This window comes from Epinephelus lanceolatus, chromosome 6 (assembly GCF_041903045.1).
Source record: "Epinephelus lanceolatus isolate andai-2023 chromosome 6, ASM4190304v1, whole genome shotgun sequence".
Classification (NCBI taxonomy): Eukaryota; Metazoa; Chordata; class Actinopteri; order Perciformes; family Serranidae; genus Epinephelus; species Epinephelus lanceolatus.
The window spans coordinates 36778902-36804100 of record NC_135739.1 but is presented as its reverse complement, the minus strand read 5'-3'; the positions used below and the strand labels follow the sequence as shown (position 1 = coordinate 36804100).

General features: G+C 40.0%; 2 protein-coding genes across 2 annotated transcripts; both read right to left on the bottom strand.

The window, feature by feature from the left end:
• Positions 1-3401: 3401 nt before the first annotated feature.
• On the bottom strand, positions 3402-10122 carry LOC144463694 (fetuin-B-like). Its single transcript, XM_078169024.1, has 7 exons — positions 9823-10122; positions 8494-8607; positions 8025-8112; positions 7570-7736; positions 6842-6943; positions 6366-6452; positions 3402-4647 (listed from the first exon to the last, which is right to left on the bottom strand). Exons 1-7 carry the CDS (start codon positions 10036-10038, stop codon positions 3901-3903), a joined length of 1521 nt encoding a protein of 506 aa, XP_078025150.1. The 5' UTR covers positions 10039-10122; the 3' UTR covers positions 3402-3900.
• A 7574-nt stretch (positions 10123-17696) lies between these two features.
• LOC144463693 (fetuin-B-like) lies at positions 17697-24328 on the bottom strand. Its single transcript, XM_078169023.1, has 7 exons — positions 24031-24328; positions 22584-22697; positions 22317-22404; positions 21862-22028; positions 21134-21235; positions 20659-20745; positions 17697-18940 (listed from the first exon to the last, which is right to left on the bottom strand). Exons 1-7 carry the CDS (start codon positions 24244-24246, stop codon positions 18194-18196), a joined length of 1521 nt encoding a protein of 506 aa, XP_078025149.1. The 5' UTR covers positions 24247-24328; the 3' UTR covers positions 17697-18193.
• Positions 24329-25199: the final 871 nt, after the last annotated feature.

Genomic DNA, 25199 nt, shown 5'->3' with positions numbered 1-25199 from the left:
TTCATATTCCAGGTATTCCTCATAAAACACGCTTTTGACATGAGGCCATTTGCATTCAAAAAAAAAAAAATTATACACTTTAAGAAATTGTTGTTTTTGTATCACTACCCAAGTGGGGTCAAAAATGACCCCAAGCATTTCCTATGGAATATCATGGGTTAGACCAAGGAATCTTTGATTCTTATCAACTGTGACTGTCAGGAATACATTTACCGTCGCACTTGCACATCTAATGCCAGCAGTCTCACCACCCAGGAGGATTTTTATACAGCAACATACTACATGTTAGTATTATATTTGTTTTATATCTTGGAGTACATATGACGTTATAAAATATGAACTTATTTTCCACATCCATGACTTTTGTGTGATAATTAGCCTATTTTGTAGTTAACTAACACTAGCTAACTAAGTTAGCTAGTGTTAGCTAACTACATTAATGTAGGTACTACACTAATGTAATGTAACTACACTAATGTAGGTACTAGTTAGCTAACTACTATGTAATGTTAATGTTAGCCAGCTAACATTACTGCATTTGTTGTGTAGAAATAAGCAGCCTTACTATGATATTTATAGCTTCCTTGTAGATAAATCTAACCATTATTGTGTGTGTGTGTGTGTGTGTGTGTGTGTGTGCATGTTAGGTAGCCTATTATGCTATTATTGATTATTCAATGATGTCATTAGTAAGTGTGTGTGTGTGTGTGTGTGTGTAGCTAGTAAGCTAGCTAACATTACTGCATTTGTTGTGTAGAGATAAGCAGATTTACTATGATAGTTATAGCTTCTTTGTAATACAGTTTTTCTCAATTGCTAAAACACTAAAACCCATTTTCCACATCCATGACTTTTGTGTGATAATTAGCCTACTTTGTAGTTAGCTAACTACATTAGGTACTACACTAATGTAATCAGTGTTGCCAACTTAGCGACTTTGTCGCTATATTTAGCGACTTTTCAGACCCCTCTAGCGACTCTTTTTCAAAAAAGCGACTAGCAACAAATCTAGTGACTTTTTCTGATGTTATTGAAGACTTCTGAAGACTCTGTTGTGAGAGCATGTATCATTCTTAGTCTTCTCAACGGGCAGCGGATGCTGCCGTGAGCTCCTCTCTCGCCCCAAAGCACTCACAGACGGCCCAGTCCTCCCTCCCAGCAGCAGTCAGAGCAGGAGACGTTAACCCCTCCACGTCCAGACTGCAAGTGAATCGCACATGCGCGGAACCGCCGCTGGCTGATCTATCGCTCTGATCCCGACCTGGTTTACAGTCAGGGCGGGATGTAAATGTAAAATTTTCTTTGTCTAATATAAATCACTGAAAAAAGGTTCATTTGTAGTTCTAAACATATTCAGGGTGTTTTTTTACTCAGTTTTTGTCTCTCCCATGATGTTATTCCTCTCTCCTACAGCAGCCATTACAATTACATGCATATGGACAATTATGCAAATTAGGCGATGACGTCATTTAGCGAGTTCTAGCAACTTTTAGGACAGCCAATAGCTACTTTTCTTACTGAGGAGTTGGCAACAGTGAATGTAATGTAACTACACTAATGTAGGTACTAGTTAGCTAACTACTATGTAATGTTAATGTTAGCCAGCTAACATTACTGCATTTGTTGTGTAGAAATAAACAGCCTTCAATGATGTCATTAGTAAGTGTGTGTGTGTGTGTGTGTGTGTGTGTGTGTAGCTAGTAAGCTAGCTAACATTACTGCATTTGTTGTGTAGAGATAAGCAGATTTACTATGATAGTTATAGCTTCCTTGTAATACAGTTTTTCTCAATTGCTAAAACACTAAAACCCATTTTCCACATCCATGACTTTTGTGTGATAATTAGCCTACTTTGTAGTTAGCTAACTACATTAGGTACTACACTAATGTAATGTAACTACACCAATGTAGGTACTAGTTAGCTAACTACTATGTAATGTTAATGTTAGCCAGCTAATATTACTGCATTTGTTGTGTAGAAATAAGCAGCCTTCAATGATGTCATTAGTAAGTGTGTGTGTGTGTGTGTGTGTGTGTGTGTGTGTGTGTGTAGCTAGTAAGCTAGCTAACATTACTGCATTTGTTGTGTAGAGATAAGCAGCCTTACTATGATATTTATGGCTTCCTTGTAATACAGTTTTTCTCAATTGCTAAAACACTAAAACCCATTGGCTGAACAAAGTTCGCAATTGCCTGAACTCATTTAGCTAATTGTGCAGTCTGTTGTCAATACCTTAAACCATTTCACATGGTAAAACACAATTTGCAGATCTCACTTAGACTTTTCAGCAGAACTCTAAACACATTCTCATTCTCAAAACACATTCTGCACTCTAATGCACATGTCATCCATACTGGTAAACACAAGTGGCAACAATCAAATACAAATAGAGAACACATGCCATTGATTAAACACAACCACTGAAAACTGATTTCACTTGTTTCAAATCATGTGACACAACCAATATAAGCCAGTTCAGAGAGCAAACAGGTTGTTGAAGGTGGGATGGAGAAAGTCTGAGAATGGATGGAAGAAACAATGTGAGAGGACGAGGACGAGTGCGTATGCGAGGTGGGCGACGAGGAGTAAGAGGAGGAGGAGGGCAAGAAAGAGGAAGAGGAGGACAAAGAGGAAGAGGAAGACAAAGAGTGGAAATATCTGATGAAATTCGAGCAACAGTCATTGACCATGTTCTTGTCCATGGACTGACAATGAGGGAAGCAGGACTTAGAGTGCAACCCAATTTGAGCCGATTTTCTGTGTCCACCATAGTAAGGACATTCAGAGAAGAGCACAGGTACAGTATACTACTGTATTTTTGTAATTGCAAATTTACTGTACTACACTATATGCAGCTGTTTCAATAGACATTTGTAAAGTTCATCACTGTATGTATTGTACTGCATGAATATTTTTTGTAACTGCACATCTACTTTTTGTAGAATTGCAAGGCTGCCATATGCAGGTGGAAGGACAGCTATATTCACTCGGGAGCAAGAGCAAAGCAGAGTATAATTTCTGATCAATTTTGAGCTTTTTTGAGCACAAAGCAATGAGTGATGTCATGGTAGCTACGTCCATTATGTTTATACAGTGTATGGTAAGCAGCCAGTATGTAAAGTGCTATTTAGAAAAGGCTAAGCTCTGACCGGCAGCAATACAAACATTTCTTTATGCTCTGAATCTTTCTGAAAAAAATTCATAAAGCAAACTGTTTTAAATATATTATCACATGATGTACAGAGGGTACACATGGATATCATCAAGAAAAAGGTTGTTACAATAGATATTTTGATGCAATTGATATTGTTGTACACCAGTTACTGTCTGGGAATTAATAGTTAATAGTTAATTAAAATTGGATTGTCTTAGTCTTGATCAGCACAAAAAACACAGCGAGTTTGTGTGATATCATTTATTATTTTGTGCAGTCAAACACAGATATCATACAAACATAAAAACTTTCATGTTTGCTGGCTTGATTATACAGTGACTAAGATCTTTGCTTTTAAAGATGACTCCTCCATGTGAATGGAGTACAGTGTTGTGTCTCTGAGGATTGTTATAAAGTAAGTTACCAGTTTAGTGTTTTTTATGTTGTTATTTATGACCAATTTCCCATCAAAATATGTTTGGATCATTGTGTTTTTGTTTTTTATGCACTTTGCCTCTGTTAGATGTTTGAGGTAAGCAGAGACAGGAAAGGTTACATGTTATGTTCTTATATTAAACCACAATGTTGCCCAAGGATGGCTCAGAGAAGCAGTTTAGGCGTGTTATATTGTCTATCAATGTGTCTGAAACAAATGTGTTAAATGTTATTCTTTCCTTACTTCTGTGTCTTTCTGTGAGTTTTTTTTTTTTTCTTAAATCCATTCAGTTGCTGCATAAGGGCTACTTTATGCAGCTGGCTTGAACATGGCGTCCTCAGCAAAGAGTTGCTCCACCAGGGTGGTTCCTGCAGCTGCAGGGGGGCACTGGGCTGAGACTGTGGTGGGGAAGGCCTCGATGGTGGGTTCTATCCATCCAGGGATCTCGGGGTCAGGCTTGAGGGGCAGAATGACTCCAACCTCAGGGCCACCGGCAGGGACATCAGGGAAGGAAGGCAGGGTCATGGGTTGATCCATGGAAGGAAGCATTCTCACCATGCCCTCTGGGTTGTCGTGGGCTGTGGTCTCGTGCTCATGCTCATGGTGATGGTGGTGGTGCTCGTGCTCGTGCAGGTGAGCGTGCTTGTGGTCGTGGTCCAGAGTGAGGTCGTGGTCGTGCTCGTGGGTGTGCACGTCATCAGCATGCTTGTAGTCGTGGTGCTGGTTGGGTGCGTCGTCACTGTGGTTGTGTGCCTTGGCGTGATGAGTGTGCACGTGATCATGGTCATGCCCGTGGTCGTGGGAATGGGCGTGAGCGTGCGTGTGGCTGCTGCCCGCATCATGGTCGTGTGTGTGGTGGTGGTCGCGGTTGTTAGCGTGCTGCTGGGTTTTGTCGTGATGAGTGTGGCTCTTGGTGTGGTCGTGTACGTGGTCGTGTGTGTGTGCATCATCTACAGAGTGTGCCTTGTCGTGGTCATGGCTGTGTGCGTGTGTGTCTGTGTGGCTGTGGTCAGTCTCTCCGCCCAGCAGGTGCTGTGTCTTCTCTCTGTCAGCGGCCTGAAGAACACATCAAGATATTTAGATATTTAGATTTAGATGCGTGCAACTCCTACTACATTCACCATAAACCATAAAGACATACTGTTAACTACATTAGAAGAATGCAGAGCTGTCTTTATGTCTTTTGGGCGAGCTGTGAAGGAGAATTTCACTTTATCTCAGCTTGGATCTTATTTAAGTAGGTTTGTCCATTTTTTCTATGCGATAACATCATAATTACTAAAACTGCAGAGATCATTCGTTTAAAGGAGCAGTGTGTGGGATCTAGTGGTAAGGATTGCAAATTGCAACCAGCTGAAACTTCTCCCATGTGCCAAGCATGAGCTCCTGGTTAGAATTTCTTCAGTGGTCATTATTCAGGAGGTTTCTAATGGAGTCAGATTATCTGCAGAGGTCTCTTTAATATTACAGAGAATACAGAGCTTCTAACTGAGAGAGCATTTACATTAATAAACACATGATTTTCACAGAATTTGAAATCATTAAGCCTATTTTAGTCCACAGTGCCTGCTGACAGTGTATCTGATTTTACACTCTGATACCATCACTGCAGCTCAAAATAACATGACACGTGATGAGAACTAGGATAAAACAGGTATTTTATTAGTAAAATAATCCGGCACACACTGTTAATCTGGGTTTTCCTATCCAGCCACGAGCAGCCTACTTCATTCATGGTTCTGATGATGACGCTCACAATTAACATCCCCGCCCCTTTTACATGAACACGTTTGTGGCTGGATAGGAAAACCCAGAGTTGACTGAAGCAGATGATAACCAGCTTCGTGGTACTGGTTATCCAGACAGCCAATGTTAGGGTTAGTCAAGGCAGATAGCGACAAGATATCCTGGGTTAGTTGAAATGGCTTCGTGGTACAGGCTTCAGGTGATTAAAACTAGTAAAAACACTGAAAAAAGCAGCTGCATGTTACAAATTAGTGTTTCTACTAGGCTGTTTGGCTTGCTATAGATGGGCTGCTGGCTCAACAAATGCACCGTTTTTCTAAGATAATTTAAGATCCAGACATTCAGGAGGTTCTTAATGGAAGCCGAATTATCCACAGGGGTCTCTTTCTCTCCAAAACAAAAGGACCCATAATTTAAATTGGTAAAACATTGAACAAATAAGCGTTTTTCCCAGTGCTGTTCAGCTCATCGCAGACGGCCTGCTAACTACAGAGGCTGAAATGAAAAAAAGGAAAGCACCAATGGCCCTATCTAGAGCCAGTGTTTCATTTGTATGTTCTGGGCTACTGTAGAAACATGGCGGTGCAACATGGCAGACTGTGTTGAAGAGGATCTGCTCCTTACGTAAATATAAATGGCTCATTCTAATGTAACAAAAAACCGACAATTCTTATTTTCAGGTGATTATTCACTAAAGAAAAAACATGTTTATATTATATTTCATTTTTGCCTATATGTCACCGTAAATCCTACACACTGGACCTTTTAAGCATTGCAGCAATGTCAACATGCTCCCAATTACTTTGGTGACTACAATGGTATAATACAAATACATATATATAGAAATAATTGCCCAGACCCAGGTTGTGATAAATCTGTACTGAATTCCTCTACATTTAAAGAAAAGAATAATTTGTGTGTGCTTTTTTTCTTTAACTAGTAAAGGACATTCAAAAAATGGAGAAAAAAAGAATTAGTAAATTAATTAATGACACTGTGTTTTTTCTTGATGGCTTAGCGAGTCTTACCTCAGGCTCATAGATCTCACACACTACACTGGGGTCAGCTTCACCAGTGGGAGTGTAGAAGAGGGATCCCTTACAGAAGCCCTTGTGCTGTGGAGAGAAAAACAAGAAAAAAAAAACAAGTAAGAGAGGAGAGAGCAGAGGGATGGTTATGCCTGTGGCTTTACTAGAATTTATTGGTAACAATCTCAATTTCATCTGTAATCCTTTGCTACAATTGACCTGCTCATGGTCCAGAGCAGTGAGCAGAAAAAGGACGATCCTTTGGCATTAAAAACTCAAATAGTCCTCTTATGTATTACACTTAAACCTGGAAAGCCAGAATAAAAACCAAAATTATCTTATTTCTCTTAAAACTTCTGGGAGAATTAAAGCCAAATAGAATTAGCCTAGAGCAGTCTCTTTTCAACACAAAACAAATACTGAAAGTTGAAATTAACAGTCCATTTGAGCAAGATAAAAATGTTCTCACGACTCACAGCAAACTCGCACTCCATGAGGGGGCACTGATCAGTTGTGCTTTGTCCGCAGGTGGTCTCCTGGATGCTGTACTCTACATTGTAATACATCGACATGGCCATCTGAATGCACACACACCCACACACACAGACAGACAACAACATGGGATCTTTGGTTAGGAGTTAAGTAGTAGTTGGTTAAACAGCCAGTGGGTGAGCGAGAGAACTTCTGACTGATGGAAGAGCAGAAGGTCTGAGTACAAACCACTGATTATATATATGGGATATATATACATATATGGGAGTTTAAAGGGATATGGGTCATGAGGGATGAGAAGGAAGCAGTGTATTTAGTCATATTTTGGCAAAGATATTACTGTTTATTACATATTGCGCCTTTATATTAACCACAATGAGGTAGAGGTTTCTGCAGAAGTGTTTTTTCTGGATAATTTTATGGAAGCCCATTTCTGCTAATGTGATGGAAAAAAATCTTGCAAGTCATTATAATGAGAAACTTTCTCAATTTAATATCTCAAAAAATTAAAAATAATACTAAATGATTCATTTGAGAAAGGTTCTCATTATAATAACTTACAGGATTTTTCTCATTACATTGACAGAAATGGGCTTCCATAAAATTTTACTGCAAATTCTATGGTGAAATGGCGCCAGTTTCTGAATAGGTAATTGATACAAATCCAAGTTGGTCACAGGAACGAACTATTTTTTATGTGTGGAATACATACCCCGGCGGTAGCACGGTTGACTTTGTGCAGAGCAAAACGATGCAATAACCCGCTCTCATTGTTGAACTTCTCCAGTGTGAGAGACACAGCCTTCTGGACATTATCGTTGTCAGTGGCGATAAGAGTTGGACAGTCAGGACACTGGCTATTTATCCGAGCTGCAGGAACTGAGCAAAGACAAAAAACACAAATCACAAGCTTGTTTTGCACTGAACAAAACCTCAGTTTCATTTCACCAAGTTTTGCATCTTAGAAGTTTTCTTTTATTAAAATAGCAAGAAACATCTGGCATATATACTTAAGAATCAAACAAGTCCAACTGAGCTGAAGAGACGTGGAACTGTTTCATAAGATTGGCAGAATTTTCAGATGTTCATTTTCAAATATATACTCAGTGAATGTGGGTCTAGATGTCTTTTTCAGATAACTTATTTCAGCTTTTTTTTTTTTTTTACCTGGTCTGACGGCACAGTCATATTTGTAGAGACGCACCACTCTGTGCAACCTACTGATAAAGATGGCAGCTTTGCACTGCCCATATACCTGCAAAGACCAATACAATAATAAGCACATATTTTAGTGTGCTGCACAACAAAAGACTTGATATTTAATGTATTATTAAAAGTGAACATGTATTATGTCTTCTTCTTCTGCCAATTTAGGGCCAACTCTTTATGAAGGAAGAAGGAACAATTATAACTCTTGTTAAATTAATGCAGTAGGGTGTGATTTACATCAGGCAAGCAATTGAAATTACATAGAACTGGAAAGACTGTAAAGAATGAAAAGAAATTGACTTAAGACATATGTTTGTATTTTAAAAAAGTGGGGCTGCAACAGTATACACTTTGTGTGTGTATGTGTGTGTGTGTGTGTGTGTGTGTGTGTGTGTGTGTGTGTGTGTGTGTGTACGTGTTTTCTAACCGGTGTGTCAGTGGTGGGACGAACTTCACAGTCCTTCCACTCCTTCTTGCTGAGAACACTGCAGTTGGTCTCCACAACATCCATAGTCAGGTAGAAAACCATGGTGTTCTCTCCCTGTGACACACACACACACACAGAGGCATACAGAACACATTATCAGAGCACCCAAATGGTAGGCTACTAATCTTCCACTCGGTCAGAGAATGTATCGTGTGTGATGGTTCAAATGACTGATGTAATATATATATGATGAAAATAAAAAAAGCCCTGTAAAAATGTTTAAACTCTCAGATTCTGGCATTTCCATGACAACTGTTCCCTATCCAGTAATTCTTGGTATTGCGACATCTTTAACACATCAAAATAGACCTGTCTTCTGATACATAGCAACAGTGGTGCCACCAAGGGGTGGCCAGTGGGGGGCACAGTTACCTTGGTACAATCCCTGCCCTCCTGTTTGGTGTTTTTAAACAATGAATCACCTAAGACATGTATATACAGTTACATAACACATTAAATCAGGATTTTTGTTGAACTCAAAATGTTGACCGTACAAGTATTAGTCTATGCACATCAGATAAGCAGTGACTGTAAAATAAGGAATTATATACTTGGTCTGCTAACTCTCATCAGTGTAGTTTTCAATTACTTTATATACTTAAACATCATAATAGAATTGCTGAAATTCAGTTATGGCTTTTGGTTCAGGTGTGCCACCCAAAAATTTACAGCAGCCCCCTCTGGCCGCCCAAAATCTCTGGGGACACTTCATTAATATTTGGCCCAAATGTTTAACGTCTGAATAGTTATTACAGTCTTAATAATTCATAATGAATTTCAAAAGCAAAATTCACACATTCTCATCATCCGAGTCTTTTATTGAGGACTAGAGGTAATCAGATTAAGGGAAGACCTGCCTGGTGAGCTCCAGCAGACTAAATCCTGATTTATAATTTGCCTCTTAAACATCACTTTTAGGATTTTCTTCAAATCATATGAAATATCCTTGCCTGATTCTTATATATTGCTAATTACAATATGAACAGTCACTTAGCCCATGTTTGAACAGTGTTTAAGGAAAAATCCCCCTTTTATGTGAACAATTTTGGCCTTCATGCCTATTTGTTATAATCATCTTTTACTTGACAGCTTAACTGTAGACATACAATATATTTAGTAACAAACATCACATCAGACAGGATGTCAACATGTCCTTTTCCCAGTAAAGAACTGTAAAGTAGATACAACTTGTATGCCCAACTGGAAAACATAAGTGGCCTGATCAAACTTTCTTTCAACTTCTACCATCAGTTCTTCACTTTCACTCACATGTTGCTTCATGTGGACATCCGACAGGCGGTGCAGGGCGAAGACGTAGCCCTCATGCCGGTCCTCGTTGATCTTTTTGAGAGCAAGCTCTGCAGCTCCCTTTGCAGATGCATCTTCACACGAACCCTGCTCCATGCCTTCCTGCTCCACCGGTGCACCATTGATGTGCATGCACCCCAACGCCAACAACAGCGACAACAGCACACCCTGCTTCATGGTTAAGGCCTGGAACGTCTCTGTCTGTCTCTCTCAAACACACGTACACAGTCTGGTGGGGGAGATGCCCAGAGAGGGAACGGCATGATCTTTTATATCCTGCTGCTGTTTACTGTAAGTACACCCACTTTCTCAAACAAAAATCACTGCCCCCCTCGTCATCTCTGGTAAACATAACCATTGACCCCCACCCCCTCCTAAAACTCGTCATATCTAGGAATGCTGCATCAGTTGATCTATCTGCCAACCAATCAGCTACTGTGAGGACTTGCACAATGGAGCTTATCAGTTGGGAGATAATCAGCCCTGTAGTGCTACTCTCTTCTCTGGACTCAACAGGGACAGTCAATGGGCTGTAAAGTGACTTGATCCACTCTTGGCTCTGAATCCTTGTTCAGCATTTATAGGATGTGGTAACAGTGGCTATTATCTAAAAGTTAAAGAGTAATCTTAAGTAATCACATTGAGTATTCAGAAGTCCATTCAAACACACTGCTTATTCTACATCTATGTTACCAGCTGACCAAAGCAGTATCAGGTCACCACTGTCATCATTAAATGCATTGATACTTCTGGGACATATACAACTTGAGTATATCACAGAAAGCCAGAAAGCTATGTAGCTTTAGTGACCTCTGAATTTCCATTCACAGAGGAATATAAGTGAAATTTTAAAATTTTAAGATTTAAATTTTTTAATTAGAATCACCACTTCCATTGGAAACTTATATGGAGGAAAAACAAGCAGCCCAGCAGCTGAGCAATCACAGTCCCTGTGGTGTACACCATATCTCAGCAGCTGGGTAACTTTGATGTTTAGTTCCTACTTAAAGGAGATGCATGTCAGCTGTGGAGCATCTACGGTGGCTACATGCGAATACTACACAGGAACCAATTGGCTTACCAGTTATGGAGCTATATTTGTGTCTTATTACATGCGAGAAAATAAATGATATGAGAGAAAAAAAAATGTTTGAGAGAAAAAAAAATAATTGAGAGAAAAAGTTTTCACACTGATAGCAAAAAATAATAATATTGAGACTAAAAAAAAGTTTTGAGAGAAAGTATTTTGTCATAGAATATAAAAAAAATAATCTGAGATTTAAAAAATGATGAAAAAAATGTTTCTCTCAAAACCTTTTTTTGCTCTCGTGTCAGGATTTTGCTTTCGCTGTGAAAATAATGTCATGGGCGGGGCCACGTTCCTATTGGCCAGTCTCAATCGAATTGACAGCTAGGTGAGGATCGTCTTGGGAGTCGAATTCAACTGAATCATTCATCCACCATGGTGGATTCACCGGCATAGATGTGCTGCGTTATTTGGGAGCAGAAACTCCAATGTTTGGGTAAGATGATGACACACACAACTCGATGGGTAGCTAGCTGAACACGTTGGTTATCAAAATCATTTCTATAATGAATCCCTTTTCTCACCTAACATTATTTTACCGAGATTGTGTTATTAACTGCACTAGCCAGCTAGTGTTAACTTTACATCTAGCTAGGTTATCCCATTAACGTTACTTTACTACGGTGCTTTTCTCTTCCAACATTCCATGTGTGGCAGGGTGAGCGCTGCTACACCTCTGCCCTTAATTGGCATCAGCTGGGCCTAATTTCCAGTTGTCGGAGCCTAATTGCGCAGTGGTGGCACCAGCGTTATTTGGTCTTCCCCTCACAGGCGCGCTCACTTCTACCTGGCGTTTACCTGGCGAGGGCTGTGTGTGGTGTGCTCCGGTTGGCGTGCTTTGTGTGTGTCGTGCTCCGGTTGGCGTGCTTTGTGTGTGTCGTGCTCTGGTTGGTGTGCTTTGTGTGTGTCGTGCTCCGGTTTCTGTACCCAAACTTGGGACTCATAAGGTAGGCATGGGTGCTGCAATGTTTGTGTACTGTTAAAGCGTATTATTATGTCACAGCTGCTGTGACTCTCTGCTTTACAGAGGTGTTGGCCATTCCTGTTGTGTGCAGCTTCAGAGGGGACTTTGAAAAGTGTGGTGTCTGCTGTTCCTCACTGAGAGACGGTGACTGGGTTTGAGCTGTGCGTTAAGCTCCCTTCGCTCCGGTAAGCTCGCTCTGTTTTCTTATTTCTACTTCTGCTAGTTCTGTTAACTTTCTGTTAACAGGTTGTCCTGCTCTCTGTCCTGCTGTAGCTGAGGCCACAGCTTGTGGCTTCTTCTTTTCCTCTGCGCACTGTGTGGGGCTGCACTCCGTAGCCCGGTGACGTGGGCCGTCAGCTGGGCATCCTGGCAGCTGGCAGTGAAAATGTAGTGTAAAAATAAATAAAATCCTATTGTCTGTCCTGTTTATTGCTTGGGTACTGTTATTTACGTGACAACACCTGAACATAACACACACAGACACACATTGGCTGTTTGTTTCTACCGCTCCCCTCTCTGGAAGTCTCGGACCTCTAGCCGCCCGTCTCCACCTTGATTAAACGCTGAAAATAAAATAAAAGAGGGATACAGGTTCTTCCTATTTTAACTTATTTTGTTTTATTTCTCCCTCTCCCCTCGCTGGAAGCGTTGGACCTCCCGCCTCCCGCCTCCCGCTCCCGTCTCAAACACGGAGGTCTCCTTCTCCGCTGAGCAGCCATGGCGCATGCCCGGCCTGTTAAATAGCCTGTAACCATAAAAACTGTGTGACACAAACTGCTGCGTTTGCTTTGGTCATTAAATAATGTCGGGCTCGGGCTGGGTTTTGACATAAATATGTGGCCCGTGCCGCACTCTAACACACACACACACACACACACACACACACACACACACACACACGGAAAACCGGACATTATCATCAATTTATAAAAACCCCCCGGACGCCCCACGGAAAAAGAGGATGTTTGGTCGGGCCTGTGAATATCTCACAACAGTGTGAAAAAACTACATTTCCCCTAGAGGATTAATAAGGTATCTTCTTTGTCTTCTTCTACAGCCCTAATATTTTCCAGGATTCAGGTATGCACAGAAAAACCTGCATGATTGTCATTTACCATGTGAATTCTGATGCAGATCAAAATGTTTTTATTATTCCCAGGTCTGTGGCCTAACTTTCTATTAAATGTCAGTGAGTCTTTGTTGTAATTTTTGCGAGATCCGGGTAAACAACATCCAAACAACCAATAAAACATAACCTCCCTGGCATTGCTCTCTCATACTGTTCTGTATGTGGGAAAAAACGTTATTGTCTGTTTACAATGTGTAACAGTTTACCGAGAGCAGCCCTGTGTGTCTTTTTGATTTTATTTGCATTTAAGTGTCTGACTGTGAAACAGCTGCTAAACCAGGCCTCCAGGTGTCAGGCTTTGGATGTCAAATATACAATTTTGTTAGACCAACAATTACAGGTGTAGGGTGATCTACATGTATGCAGAAGTATGTAGCATTGAAACAAGTCTGCATGAGTCGAGCTTTGCCTATACATTGTAAAAAGTTTTGTAATAACTGTACACATTTGGCACAGTTTGTTGGCAAAAAGTAAATGTATCACACTGATAATGCTAATATTTTGGCTGAGGAGGGGTTCTAAAAATTCACTACAAAGATTGCCAACTCAAGACTGCTCACCGAAGCCAAAAAAAAATCACACAAGACTGTTCACACCCTGGTCACTCATTGTTTGGACTTCTCCCCTCAGGAAGATGCTACAGATGTATTAATGCAGGGACTAGTAGATTTAGGAATAGCTTCTTCCCTAAATGAAGCTGAACTTTTTGCTCTGACACTCAGCACTTTATATTTATTATTACTGATTATTTAACAAGTGTCAGACTGGGAGCTGTGTTTTAAATGGTATGTATGTATGTTCTGACAGTAGGATGGTAGAGTATGTTTGCTATGGATGATGAATGGAATGTGTGAGTCAGAGATGGGGGGTGGAGATTTGCTTGAGGAGGGTGTATGTTGTATGGACGGTGAGGGTGAGGTATGTGTTTAACTTATGCACCTTAACCCTTAGATGCATAAGTGGGGTCTAAAATGACCCCAGGGGTTGTTTTTTTTCAATATCTATGGAATTAAAAGTTTTTATCATTTCATATTCCAGGTATTCCTCATAAAACACGCTTTTGACATGAGGCCATTTGCATTCAAAAAAAAAAAAATTATACACTTTAAGAAATTGTTGTTTTTGTATCACTACCCAAGTGGGGTCAAAAATGACCCCAAGCATTTCCTATGGAATATCATGGGTTAGACCAAGGAATCTTTGATTCTTATCAACTGTGACTGTCAGGTATACATTTACCGTCGCACTTGCACATCTAATGCCAGCAGTCTCACCATCCAGGAGGATTTTTATACAGCAACATACTACATGTTAGTATTATATTTGTTTTATATCTTGGAGTACATATGACGTTATAAAATATGAACTTATTTACCACATCCATGACTTTTGTGTGATAATTAGCCTATTTTGTAGTTAACTAACACTAGCTAACTAAGTTAGCTAGTGTTAGCTAACTACATTAATGTAGGTACTACACTAATGTAATGTAACTACACTAATGTAGGTACTAGTTAGCTAACTACTATGTAATGTTAATGTTAGCCAGCTAACATTACTGCATTTGTTGTGTAGAAATAAGCAGCCTTACTATGATATTTATAGCTTCCTTGTAGATAAATCTAACCATTATTGTGTGTGTGTGTATGTGTGTGTGTGTGTGTGTGTGCATGTTAGGTAGCCTATTATGCTATTATTGATTATTCAATGATGTCATTAGTAAGTGTGTGTGTGTGTGTGTGTGTGTGTAGCTAGTAAGCTAGCTAACATTACTGCATTTGTTGTGTAGAGATAAGCAGATTTACTATGATAGTTATAGCTTCCTTGTAATACAGTTTTTCTCAATTGCTAAAACACTACAACCCATTTTCCACATCCATGACTTTTGTGTGATAATTAGCCTACTTTGTAGTTAGCTAACTACATTAGGTACTACACTAATGTAATCAGTGTTGCCAACTTAGCGACTTTGTCGCTATATTTAGCGACTTTTCAGACCCCTCTAGCGACTCTTTTTCAAAAAAGCGACTAGCAACAAATCTAGCGACTTTTTCTGATGTTATTGAAGACTTCTGAAGACTCTGTTGTGAGAGCACGTATCATTCTTAGTCTTCTCAACGGGCAGCGGATGCTGCCGTGAGCTCCTCTCTCGCCCCAAAGCACTCACAGACGGCCCAGTCCTCCCTCCCAGCAGCAGTCAGAGCAGGAGACGTTAACCCCTCCACGTCCAGACTGCAAGTGAATCGCACATGCGCGGAACCGCCGCTGGCTGATCTATCGCTCTGATCCCGACCTGGTTTACAGTCAGGGCGGGATGTAAATGTAAAATTTTCTTTGTCTAATATAAATCACTGAAAAAAGGTTCATTTGTAGTTCTAAACATATTCAGGGTGTTTTTTTACTCAGTTTTTGTTTCTCCCATGATGTTATTCCTCTCTCCTACAGCAGCCATTACAATTACATGCATATGGACAATTATGCAAATTAGGCGATGACGTCATTTAGCGAGTTCTAGCGACTTTTAGGACAGCCAATAGCTACTTTTCTTACTGAGGAGTTGGCAACAGTGAATGTAATGTAACTACACTAATGTAGGTACTAGTTAGCTAACTACTATGTAATGTTAATGTTAGCCAGCTAATATTACTGCATTTGTTGTGTAGAAATAAACAGCCTTCAATGATGTCATTAGTAAGTGTGTGTGTGTGTGTGTGTGTGTGTGTGTGTGTGTGTGTGTGTAGCTAGTAAGCTAGCTAACATTACTGCATTTGTTGTGTAGAGATAAGCAGATTTACTATGATAGTTATAGCTTCCTTGTAATACAGTTTTTCTCAATTGCTAAAACACTAAAACCCATTTTCCACATCCATGACTTTTGTGTGATAATTAGCCTACTTTGTAGTTAGCTAACTACATTAGGTACTACACTAATGTAATGTAACTACACCAATGTAGGTACTAGTTAGCTAACTACTATGTAATGTTAATGTTAGCCAGCTAATATTACTGCATTTGTTGTGTAGAAATAAGCAGCCTTCAATGATGTCATTAGTAAGTGTGTGTGTGTGTGTGTGTGTGTGTGTGTGTGTGTGTGTGTGTGTAGCTAGTAAGCTAGCTAACATTACTGCATTTGCTGTGTAGAGATAAGCAGCCTTACTATGATATTTATAGCTTCCTTGTAGATAAAATCTAACCATTATTGTGTGTGTGTGTGTGTGTGTGTGTGTGCATGTTAGGTAGCCTATTATGCTATTATTTATTATTCAATGATGTCATTAGTAAGTGTGTGTGTGTGTGTGTGTGTGTGTGTGTGTGTGTGTGTGTAGCTAGTAAGCTAGATAACATTACTGCATTTGTTGTGTAGAGATAAGCAGATTTACTATGATATTTATGGCTTCCTTGTAATACAGTTTTTCTCAATTGCTAAAACACTAAAACCCATTGGCTGAACAAAGTTCGCAATTGCCTGAACTCATTTAGCTAATTGTGCAGTCTGTTGTCAATACCTTAAACCATTTCACATGGTAAAACACAATTTGCAGATCTCACTTAGACTTTTCAGCAGAACTCTAAACACATTCTGCACTCTAATGCACATGTCATCCATACTGGTAAACACAAGTGGCAACAATCAAATACAAATAGAGAACACATGCCATTGATTAAACACAACCACTGAAAACTGATTTCACTTGTTTCAAATCATGTGACACAACCAATATAAGCCAGTTCAGAGAGCAAACAGGTTGTTGAAGGTGGGATGGAGAAAGTCTGAGAATGGATGGAAGAAACAATGTGAGAGGACGAGGACGAGTGCGTATGCGAGGTGGGCGACGAGGAGTAAGAGGAGGAGGAGGGCAAGAAAGAGGAAGAGGAGGACAAAGAGGAAGAGGAAGACAAAGAGTGGAAATATCTGATGAAATTCAAGCAACAGTCATTGACCATGTTCTTGTCCATGGACTGACAATGAGGGAAGCAGGACTTAGAGTGCAACCCAATTTGAGCCGATTTTCTGTGTCCACCATAGTAAGGACATTCAGAGAAGAGCACAGGTACAGTATACTACTGTATTTTTGTAATTGCAAATTTACTGTACTACACTATATGCAGCTGTTTCAATAGACATTTGTAAAGTTCATCACTGTATGTATTGTACTGCATGAATATTTTTTGTAACTGCACATCTACTTTTTGTAGAATTGCAAGGCTGCCACATGCAGGTGGAAGGACAGCTATATTCACTCGGGAGCAAGAGCAAAGCAGAGTATAATTTCTGATCAATTTTGAGCTTTTTTGAGCACAAAGCAATGAGTGATGTCATGGTAGCTACGTCCATTATGTTTATACAGTGTATGGTAAGCAGCCAGTATGTAAAGTGCTATTTAGAAAAGGCTAAGCTCTGACCGGCAGCAATACAAACATTTCTTTATGCTCCGAATCTTTCTGAAAATAATTCATAAAGCAAACTGTTTTAAATATATTATCACATGATGTACAGAGGGTACACATGGATATCATCAAGAAAAAGGTTGTTACAATAGATATTTTGATGCAATTGATATTGTTGTACACCAGTTACTGTCTGGGAATTAATAGTTAATAGTTAATTAAAATTGGATTGTCTTAGTCTTGATCAGCACAAAAAACACAGCGAGTTTGTGTGGTATCATTTATTATTTTGTGCAGTCAAACACAGATATCATACAAACATAAAAACTTTCATGTTTGCTGGCTTGATTATACAGTGACTAAGATCTTTGCTTTTAAAGATGACTCCTCCATGTGAATGGAGTACAGTGTTGTGTCTCTGAGGATTGTTATAAAGTAAGTTACCAGTTTAGTGTTTTTTATGTTGTTATTTATGACCAATTTCCCATCAAAATATGTTTGGATCATTGTGTTTTTGTTTTTTATGCACTTTGCCTCTGTTAGATGTTTGAGGTAAGCAGAGACAGGAAAGGTTACATGTTATGTTCTTATATTAAACCACAATGTTGCCCAAGGATGGCTCAGAGAAGCAGTTTAGGCGTGTTATATTGTCTATCAATGTGTCTGAAACAAATGTGTTAAATGTTATTCTTTCCTTACTTCTGTGTCTTTCTGTGAGTTTTTTTTTTTCTTAAATCCATTCAGTTGCTGCATAAGGGCTACTTTATGCAGCTGGCTTGAACATGGGGTCCTCAGCAAAGAGTTGCTCCACCAGGGTGGTTCCTGCAGCTGCAGGGGGGCACTGGGCTGAGACTGTGGTGGGGAAGGCCTCGATGGTGGGTTCCATCTGTCCAGGGATCTCGGGGTCAGGCTTGAGGGGCAGAATGACTCCAACCTCAGGGCCACCGGCAGGGACATCAGGGAAGGAAGGCAGGGTCATGGGTTGATCCATGGAAGGAAGCATTCTCACCATGCCCTCTGGGTTGTCGTGGGCTGTGGTCTCGTGCTCATGCTCATGGTGATGGTGGTGGTGCTCGTGCTCGTGCAGGTGAGCGTGCTTGTGGTCGTGGTCCAGAGCGAGGTCGTGGTCGTGCTCGTGGGTGTGCACGTCATCAGCATGCTTGTAGTTGTGGTGCTGGTTGGGTGCGTCGTCACTGTGGTTGTGTGCCTTGGCGTGATGAGTGTGCACGTGATCATGGTCATGCCCGTGGTCGTGGGAATGGGCGTGAGCGTGCGTGTGGCTGCTGCCCGCATCGTGGTCGTGTGTGTGGTGGTGGTCGTTGTTGTTAGCGTGCTGCTGGGTTTTGTCGTGATGAGTGTGGCTCTTGGTGTGGTCGTGTACGTGGTCGTGTGTGTGTGCATCATCTACAGAGTGTGCCTTGTCGTGGTCATGGCTGTGTGCGTGTGTGTCTGTGTGGCTGTGGTCAGTCTCTCCGCCCAGCAGGTGCTGTGTCTTCTCTCTGTCAGCGGCCTGAAGAACACATCAAGATATTTAGATATTTAGATTTAGATGCGTGCAACTCCTACTACATTCACCATAAACCATAAAGACATACTGTTAACTACATTAGAAGAATGCAGAGCTGTCTTTATGTCTTTTGGGCGAGCTGTGAAGGAGAATTTCACTTTATCTCAGCTTGGATCTTATTTAAGTAGGTTTGTCCATTTTTTCTATGCGATAACATCATAATTACTAAAACTGCAGAGATCATTCGTTTAAAGGAGCAGTGTGTGGGATCTAGTGGTAAGGATTGCAAATTGCAACCAGCTGAAACTTCTCCCATGTGCCAAGCATGAGCTCCTGGTTAGAATTTCTTCAGTGGTCATTGTTCAGGAGGTTTCTAATGGAGTCAGATTATCTGCAGAGGTCTCTTTAATATTACAGAGAATACAGAGCTTCTAACTGAGAGAGCATTTACATTAATAAACACATGATTTTCACAGAATTTGAAATTATTAAGCCTATTTTAGTCCACAGTGCCTGCTGACAGTGTATCTGATTTTACACTCTGATACCATCACTGCAGCTCAAAATAACATGACACGTGATGAGAACTAGGATAAAACAGGTATTTTATTAGTAAAATAATCCGGCACACACTGTTAATCTGGGTTTTCCTATCCAGCCACGAGCAGCCTACTTCATTCATGGTTCTGATGATGACGCTCACAATTAACATCCCCGCCCCTTTTACATGAACACGTTTGTGGCTGGATAGGAAAACCCAGAGTTGACTGAAGCAGATGATAACCAGCTTCGTAGTACTGGTTATCCAGACAGCCAATGTTAGGGTTAGTCAAGGCAGATAGCGACAAGATATCCTGGGTTAGTTGAAATGGCTTCGTGGTACAGGCTTCAGGTGATTAAAACTAGTAAAAACACTGAAAAAAGCAGCTGCATGTTACAAATTAGTGTTTCTACTAGGCTGTTTGGCTTGCTATAGATGGGCTGCTGGCTCAACAAATGCACCGTTTTTCTAAGATAATTTAAGATCCAGACATTCAGGAGGTTCTTAATGGAAGCCGAATTATCCACAGGGGTCTCTTTCTCTCCAAAACAAAAGGACCCATAATTTAAATTGGTAAAACATTGAACAAATAAGCGTTTTTCCCAGTGCTGTTCGGCTCATCGCAGACGGCCTGCTAACTACAGAGGCTGAAATGAAAAAAAGGAAAGCACCAATGGCCCTATCTAGAGCCAGTGTTTCATTTGTATGTTCTGGGCTACTGTAGAAACATGGCGGTGCAACATGGCAGACTGTGTTGAAGAGGATCGGCTCCTTACGTAAATATAAATGGCTCATTCTAATGTAACAAAAAACCGACAATTCTTATTTTCAGGTGATTATTCACTAAAGAAAAAACATGTTTATATTATATTTCATTTTTGCCTATATGTCACCGTAAATCCTACACACTGGACCTTTTAAGCATTGCAGCAATGTCAACATGCTCCCAATTACTTTGGTGACTACAATGGTATAATACAAATACATATATATAGAAATAATTGCCCAGACCCAGGTTGTGATAAATCTGTACTGAATTCCTCTACATTTAAAGAAAAGAATAATTTGTGTGTGCTTTGTTTCTTTAACTAGTAAAGGACATTCAAAAAATGGAGAAAAAAAGAATTAGTAAATTAATTAATGACACTGTGTTTTTTCTTTATGGCTTAGCGAGTCTTACCTCAGGCTCATAGATCTCACACACTACACTGGGGTCAGCTTCACCAGTGGGAGTGTAGAAGAGGGATCCCTTACAGAAGCCCTTGTGCTGTGGAGAGAAAAACAAGAAAAAAAAACAAGTAAGAGAGGAGAGAGCAGAGGGATGGTTATGCCTGTGGCTTTACTAGAATTTATTGGTAACAATCTCAATTTCATCTGTAATCCTTTGCTACAATTGACCTGCTCATGGTCCAGAGCAGTGAGCAGAAAAAGGACGATCCTTTGGCATTAAAAACTCAAATAGTCCTCTTATGTATTACACTTAAACCTGGAAAGCCAGAATAAAAACCAAAATTATCTTATTTCTCTTAAAACTTCTGGGAGAATTAAAGCCAAATAGAATTAGCCTAGAGCAGTCTCTTTTCAACACAAAACAAATACTGAAAGTTGAAATTAACAGTCCATTTGAGCAAGATAAAAATGTTCTCACGACTCACAGCAAACTCGCACTCCATGAGGGGGCACTGATCAGTTGTGCTTTGTCCGCAGGTGGTCTCCTGGATGCTGTACTCTACATTGTAATACATCGACATGGCCATCTGAATGCACACACACCCACACACACAGACAGACAACAACATGGGATCTTTGGTTAGGAGTTAAGTAGTAGTTGGTTAAACAGCCAGTGGGTGAGCGAGAGAACTTCTGACTGATGGAAGAGCAGAAGGTCTGAGTACAAACCACTGATTATATATATGGGATATATATACATATATGGGAGTTTAAAGGGATATGGGTCATGAGGGATGAGAAGGAAGCAGTGTATTTAGTCATATTTTGGCAAAGATATTACTGTTTATTACATATTGTGCCTTTATATAAACCACAATGAGGTAGATGTTTCTGCAGAAGTGTTTTTTCTGGATAATTTTATGGAAGCCCATTTCTGCTAATGTGATGGAAAAAAATCTTGCAAGTCATTATAATGAGAAACTTTCTCGATTTAATATCTCAAAAAATTAAAAATAATACTAAATGATTCATTTGAGAAAGGTTCTCATTATAATAACTTACAGGATTTTTCTCATTACATTGACAGAAATGGGCTTCCATAAAATTTTACTGCAAATTCTATGGTGAAATGGCGCCAATTTCTGAATAGGTAATTGATACAAATCCAAGTTGGTCACAGGAACGAACTATTTTTTATGTGTGGAATACATACCCCGGCGGTAGCACGGTTGACTTTGTGCAGAGCAAAACGATGCAATAACCCGCTCTCATTGTTGAACTTCTCCAGTGTGAGAGACACAGCCTTCTGGACATTATCGTTGTCAGTGGCGATAAGAGTTGGACAGTCAGGACACTGGCTATTTATCCGAGCTGCAGGAACTGAGCAAAGACAAAAAACACAAATCACAAGCTTGTTTTGCACTGAACAAAACCTCAGTTTCATTTCACCAAGTTTTGCATCTTAGAAGTTTTCTTTTATTAAAATAGCAAGAAACATCTGGCATATATACTTAAGAATCAAACAAGTCCAACTGAGCTGAAGAGACGTGGAACTGTTTCATAAGATTGGCAGAATTTTCAGATGTTCATTTTCAAATATATACTCAGTGAATGTGGGTCTAGATGTCTTTTTCAGATAACTTATTTCAGCTTTTTTTTTTTTTTTACCTGGTCTGACGGCACAGTCATATTTGTAGAGACGCACCACTCTGTGCACCTTACTGATAAAGATGGCAGCTTTGCACTGTCCATATACCTGCAAAGACCAATACAATAATAAACACATATTTTAGTGTGCTGCACAACAAAAGACTTGATATTTAATGTATTATTAAAAGTGAACATGTATTATGTCTTCTTCTTCTGCCAATTTAGGGCCAACTCTTTATGAAGGAAGAAGGAACAATTATAACTCTTGTGTACGTGTTTTCTAACCGGTGTGTCAGTGGTGGGACGAACTTCACAGTCCTTCCACTCCTTCTTGCTGAGAACACTGCAGTTGGTCTCCACAACATCCATAGTCAGGTAGAAAACCATGGTGTTCTCTCCCTGTGACACACACACACACACAGGCATACAGAACACATTATCAGAGCACCCAAATGGTAGGCTACTAATCTTCCACTCGGTCAGAGAATGTATCGTGTGTGATGGTTCAAATGACTGATGTAATATATATATGATGAAAATAAAAAAAGCCCTGTAAAAATGTTTAAACTCTCAGATTCTGGCATTTCCATGACAACTGTTCCCCATCCAGTAATTCTTGGTATTGCGACATCTTTAACACATCAAAATAGACCTGTCTTCTGCTACATAGCAGCAGTGGCGCCACGAAGGGGTGGCCAGTGGGGGGCACAGTCACCTTGATACAATCCCTGCCCTCCCTTGTGAAAATATATAAAAAATATTAGAGGCTTCTGTTCGGTGTTTTTAAACTTGAGCTGTTTTTTTTTTCTAGTAATTGTTTTGAGCCTTACAATCAATGTACTCCTTTAATTAAAGCTGTATATTTTTTATAGAACAATGAATCACCTAAGACATGTATATACAGTTACATAACACATTAAATCAGGATTTTTGTTGAACTCAGAATGTTGACTGTCCAAGTATTAGTCTATGCACATCAGATAAGCAGTGACTGTAAAATAAGGAATTATATACTTGGTCTGCTAACTCTCATCAGTGTAGTTTTCAATTACTTTATATACTTAAACATCATAATAGAATTGCTGAAATTCAGTTATGGCTTTTGGTTCAGGTGTGCCACCCAAAAATTTACAGCAGCCCCCTCTGGCCGCCCAAAATCTCTGGGGACACTTCATTAATATTTGGCCCAAATGTTTAACGTCTGAATAGTTATTACAGTCTTAATAATTCATAATGAATTTCAAAAGCAAAATTCACACATTCTCATCATCCGAGTCTTTTATTGAGGACTAGAGGTAATCAGATTAAGGGAAGACCTGCCTGGTGAGCTCCAGCAGACTAAATCCTGATTTATAATTTGCCTCTTAAACATCACTTTTAGGATTTTCTTCAAGTCATATGAAATATCCTTGCCTGATTCTTATATATTGCTAATTACAATATGAACAGTCACTTAGCCCATGTTTGAACAGTGTTTAAGGAAAAATCCCCCTTTTATGTGAACAATTTTGGCCTTCATGCCTATTTGTTATAATCATCTTTTACTTGACAGCTTAACTGTAGACATACAATATATATAGTAACAAACATCACATCAGACAGGATGTCAACATGTCCTTTTCCCAGTAAAGAACTGTAAAGTAGATACAACTTGTATGCCCAACTGGAAAACATAAGTGGCCTGATCAAACTTTCTTTCAACTTCTACCATCAGTTCTTCACTTTCACTCACATGTTGCTTCATGTGGACATCCGACAGGCGGTGCAGGGCGAAGACGTAGCCCTCGTGCCGGTCCTTGTTGATCTTTTTGAGAGCAAGCTCTGCAGCTCCCTTTGCAGATGCATCTTCACACGAACCCTGCTCCATGCCTTCCTGCTCCACCGGTGCACCATTGATGTGCATGCACCCCAACGCCAACAACAGCGACAACAGCACACCCTGCTTCATGGTTAAGGCCTGGAACGTCTCTGTCTGTCTCTCTCAAACACACGTACACAGTCTGGTGGGGGAGATGCCCAGAGAGGGAACGGCATGATCTTTTATATCCTGCTGCTGTTTACTGTAAGTACACCCACTTTCTCAAAAAAAAATCACTGCCCCCCCTCGTCATCTCTGGTAAACATAACCATTGACCCCCACCCCCTCCTAAAACTCGTGGTCATATCTAGGAATGCTGCATCAGTTGATCTATCTGCCAACCAATCAGCTACTGTGAGGACTTGCACAATGGAGCTTATCAGTTGGGAGATAATCAGCCCTGTAGTGCTACTCTCTTCTCTGGACTCAATAGGGACAGTCAATGGGCTGTAAAGTGACTTGATCCACTCTTGGCTCTGAATCCTTGTTCAGCATTTATAGGATGTGGTAACAGTGGCTATTATCTAAAAGTTAAAGAGTAATCTTAAGTAATCACATTGAGTATTCAGAAGTCCATTCAAACACACTGCTTATTCTACATCTATGTTACCAGCTGACCAAAGCAGTATCAGGTCACCACTGTCATCATTAAATGCATTGATACTTCTGGGACATATACAACTTGATTATATCACAGAAAGCCAGAAAGCTATGTAGCTTTAGTGACCTCTGAATTTCCATTGACATAGGAATATAAGTGAAATTTTAAAATTTTAAGATTTAAATTTTTTAATTAGAATCACCACTTCCATTGGAAACTTATATGGAGGAAAAACAAGCAGCCCAGCAGCTGAGCAATCACAGTCCCTGTGGTGTACACCATATCTCAGCAGCTGGGTAACTTTGATGTTTAGTTCCTACTTAAAGGAGATGCATGTCAGCTGTGGAGCATCTACGGTGGCTACATGCGAATACTACACAGGAACCAATTGGCTTACCAGTTATGGAGCTATATTTGTGTCTTATTACATGCGAGAAAATAA

Bases quoted from the DNA above. Each gene is read 5' to 3' on its own strand.
- LOC144463694 (XM_078169024.1), bottom strand. From the start codon at position 10,038: ATGAAGCAGGGTGTGCTGTTGTCGCTGTTGTTGGCGTTGGGGTGCATG. The intron at 8,113-8,493 runs GTTAGAAAACAC...TGGTCTTTGCAG, and splicing joins GTCCCACCACTGACACACCG to GTATATGGGCAGTGCAAAGC. The intron at 7,737-8,024 runs GTAAAAAAAAAA...GTCTTTGCTCAG, and splicing joins TGACTGTGCCGTCAGACCAG to TTCCTGCAGCTCGGATAAAT.
- LOC144463693 (XM_078169023.1), bottom strand. From the start codon at position 24,246: ATGAAGCAGGGTGTGCTGTTGTCGCTGTTGTTGGCGTTGGGGTGCATG. The intron at 22,405-22,583 runs GTTAGAAAACAC...TGGTCTTTGCAG, and splicing joins GTCCCACCACTGACACACCG to GTATATGGACAGTGCAAAGC. The intron at 18,941-20,658 runs GTAAGACTCGCT...TGTGTTCTTCAG, and splicing joins GTGAGATCTATGAGCCTGAG to GCCGCTGACAGAGAGAAGAC.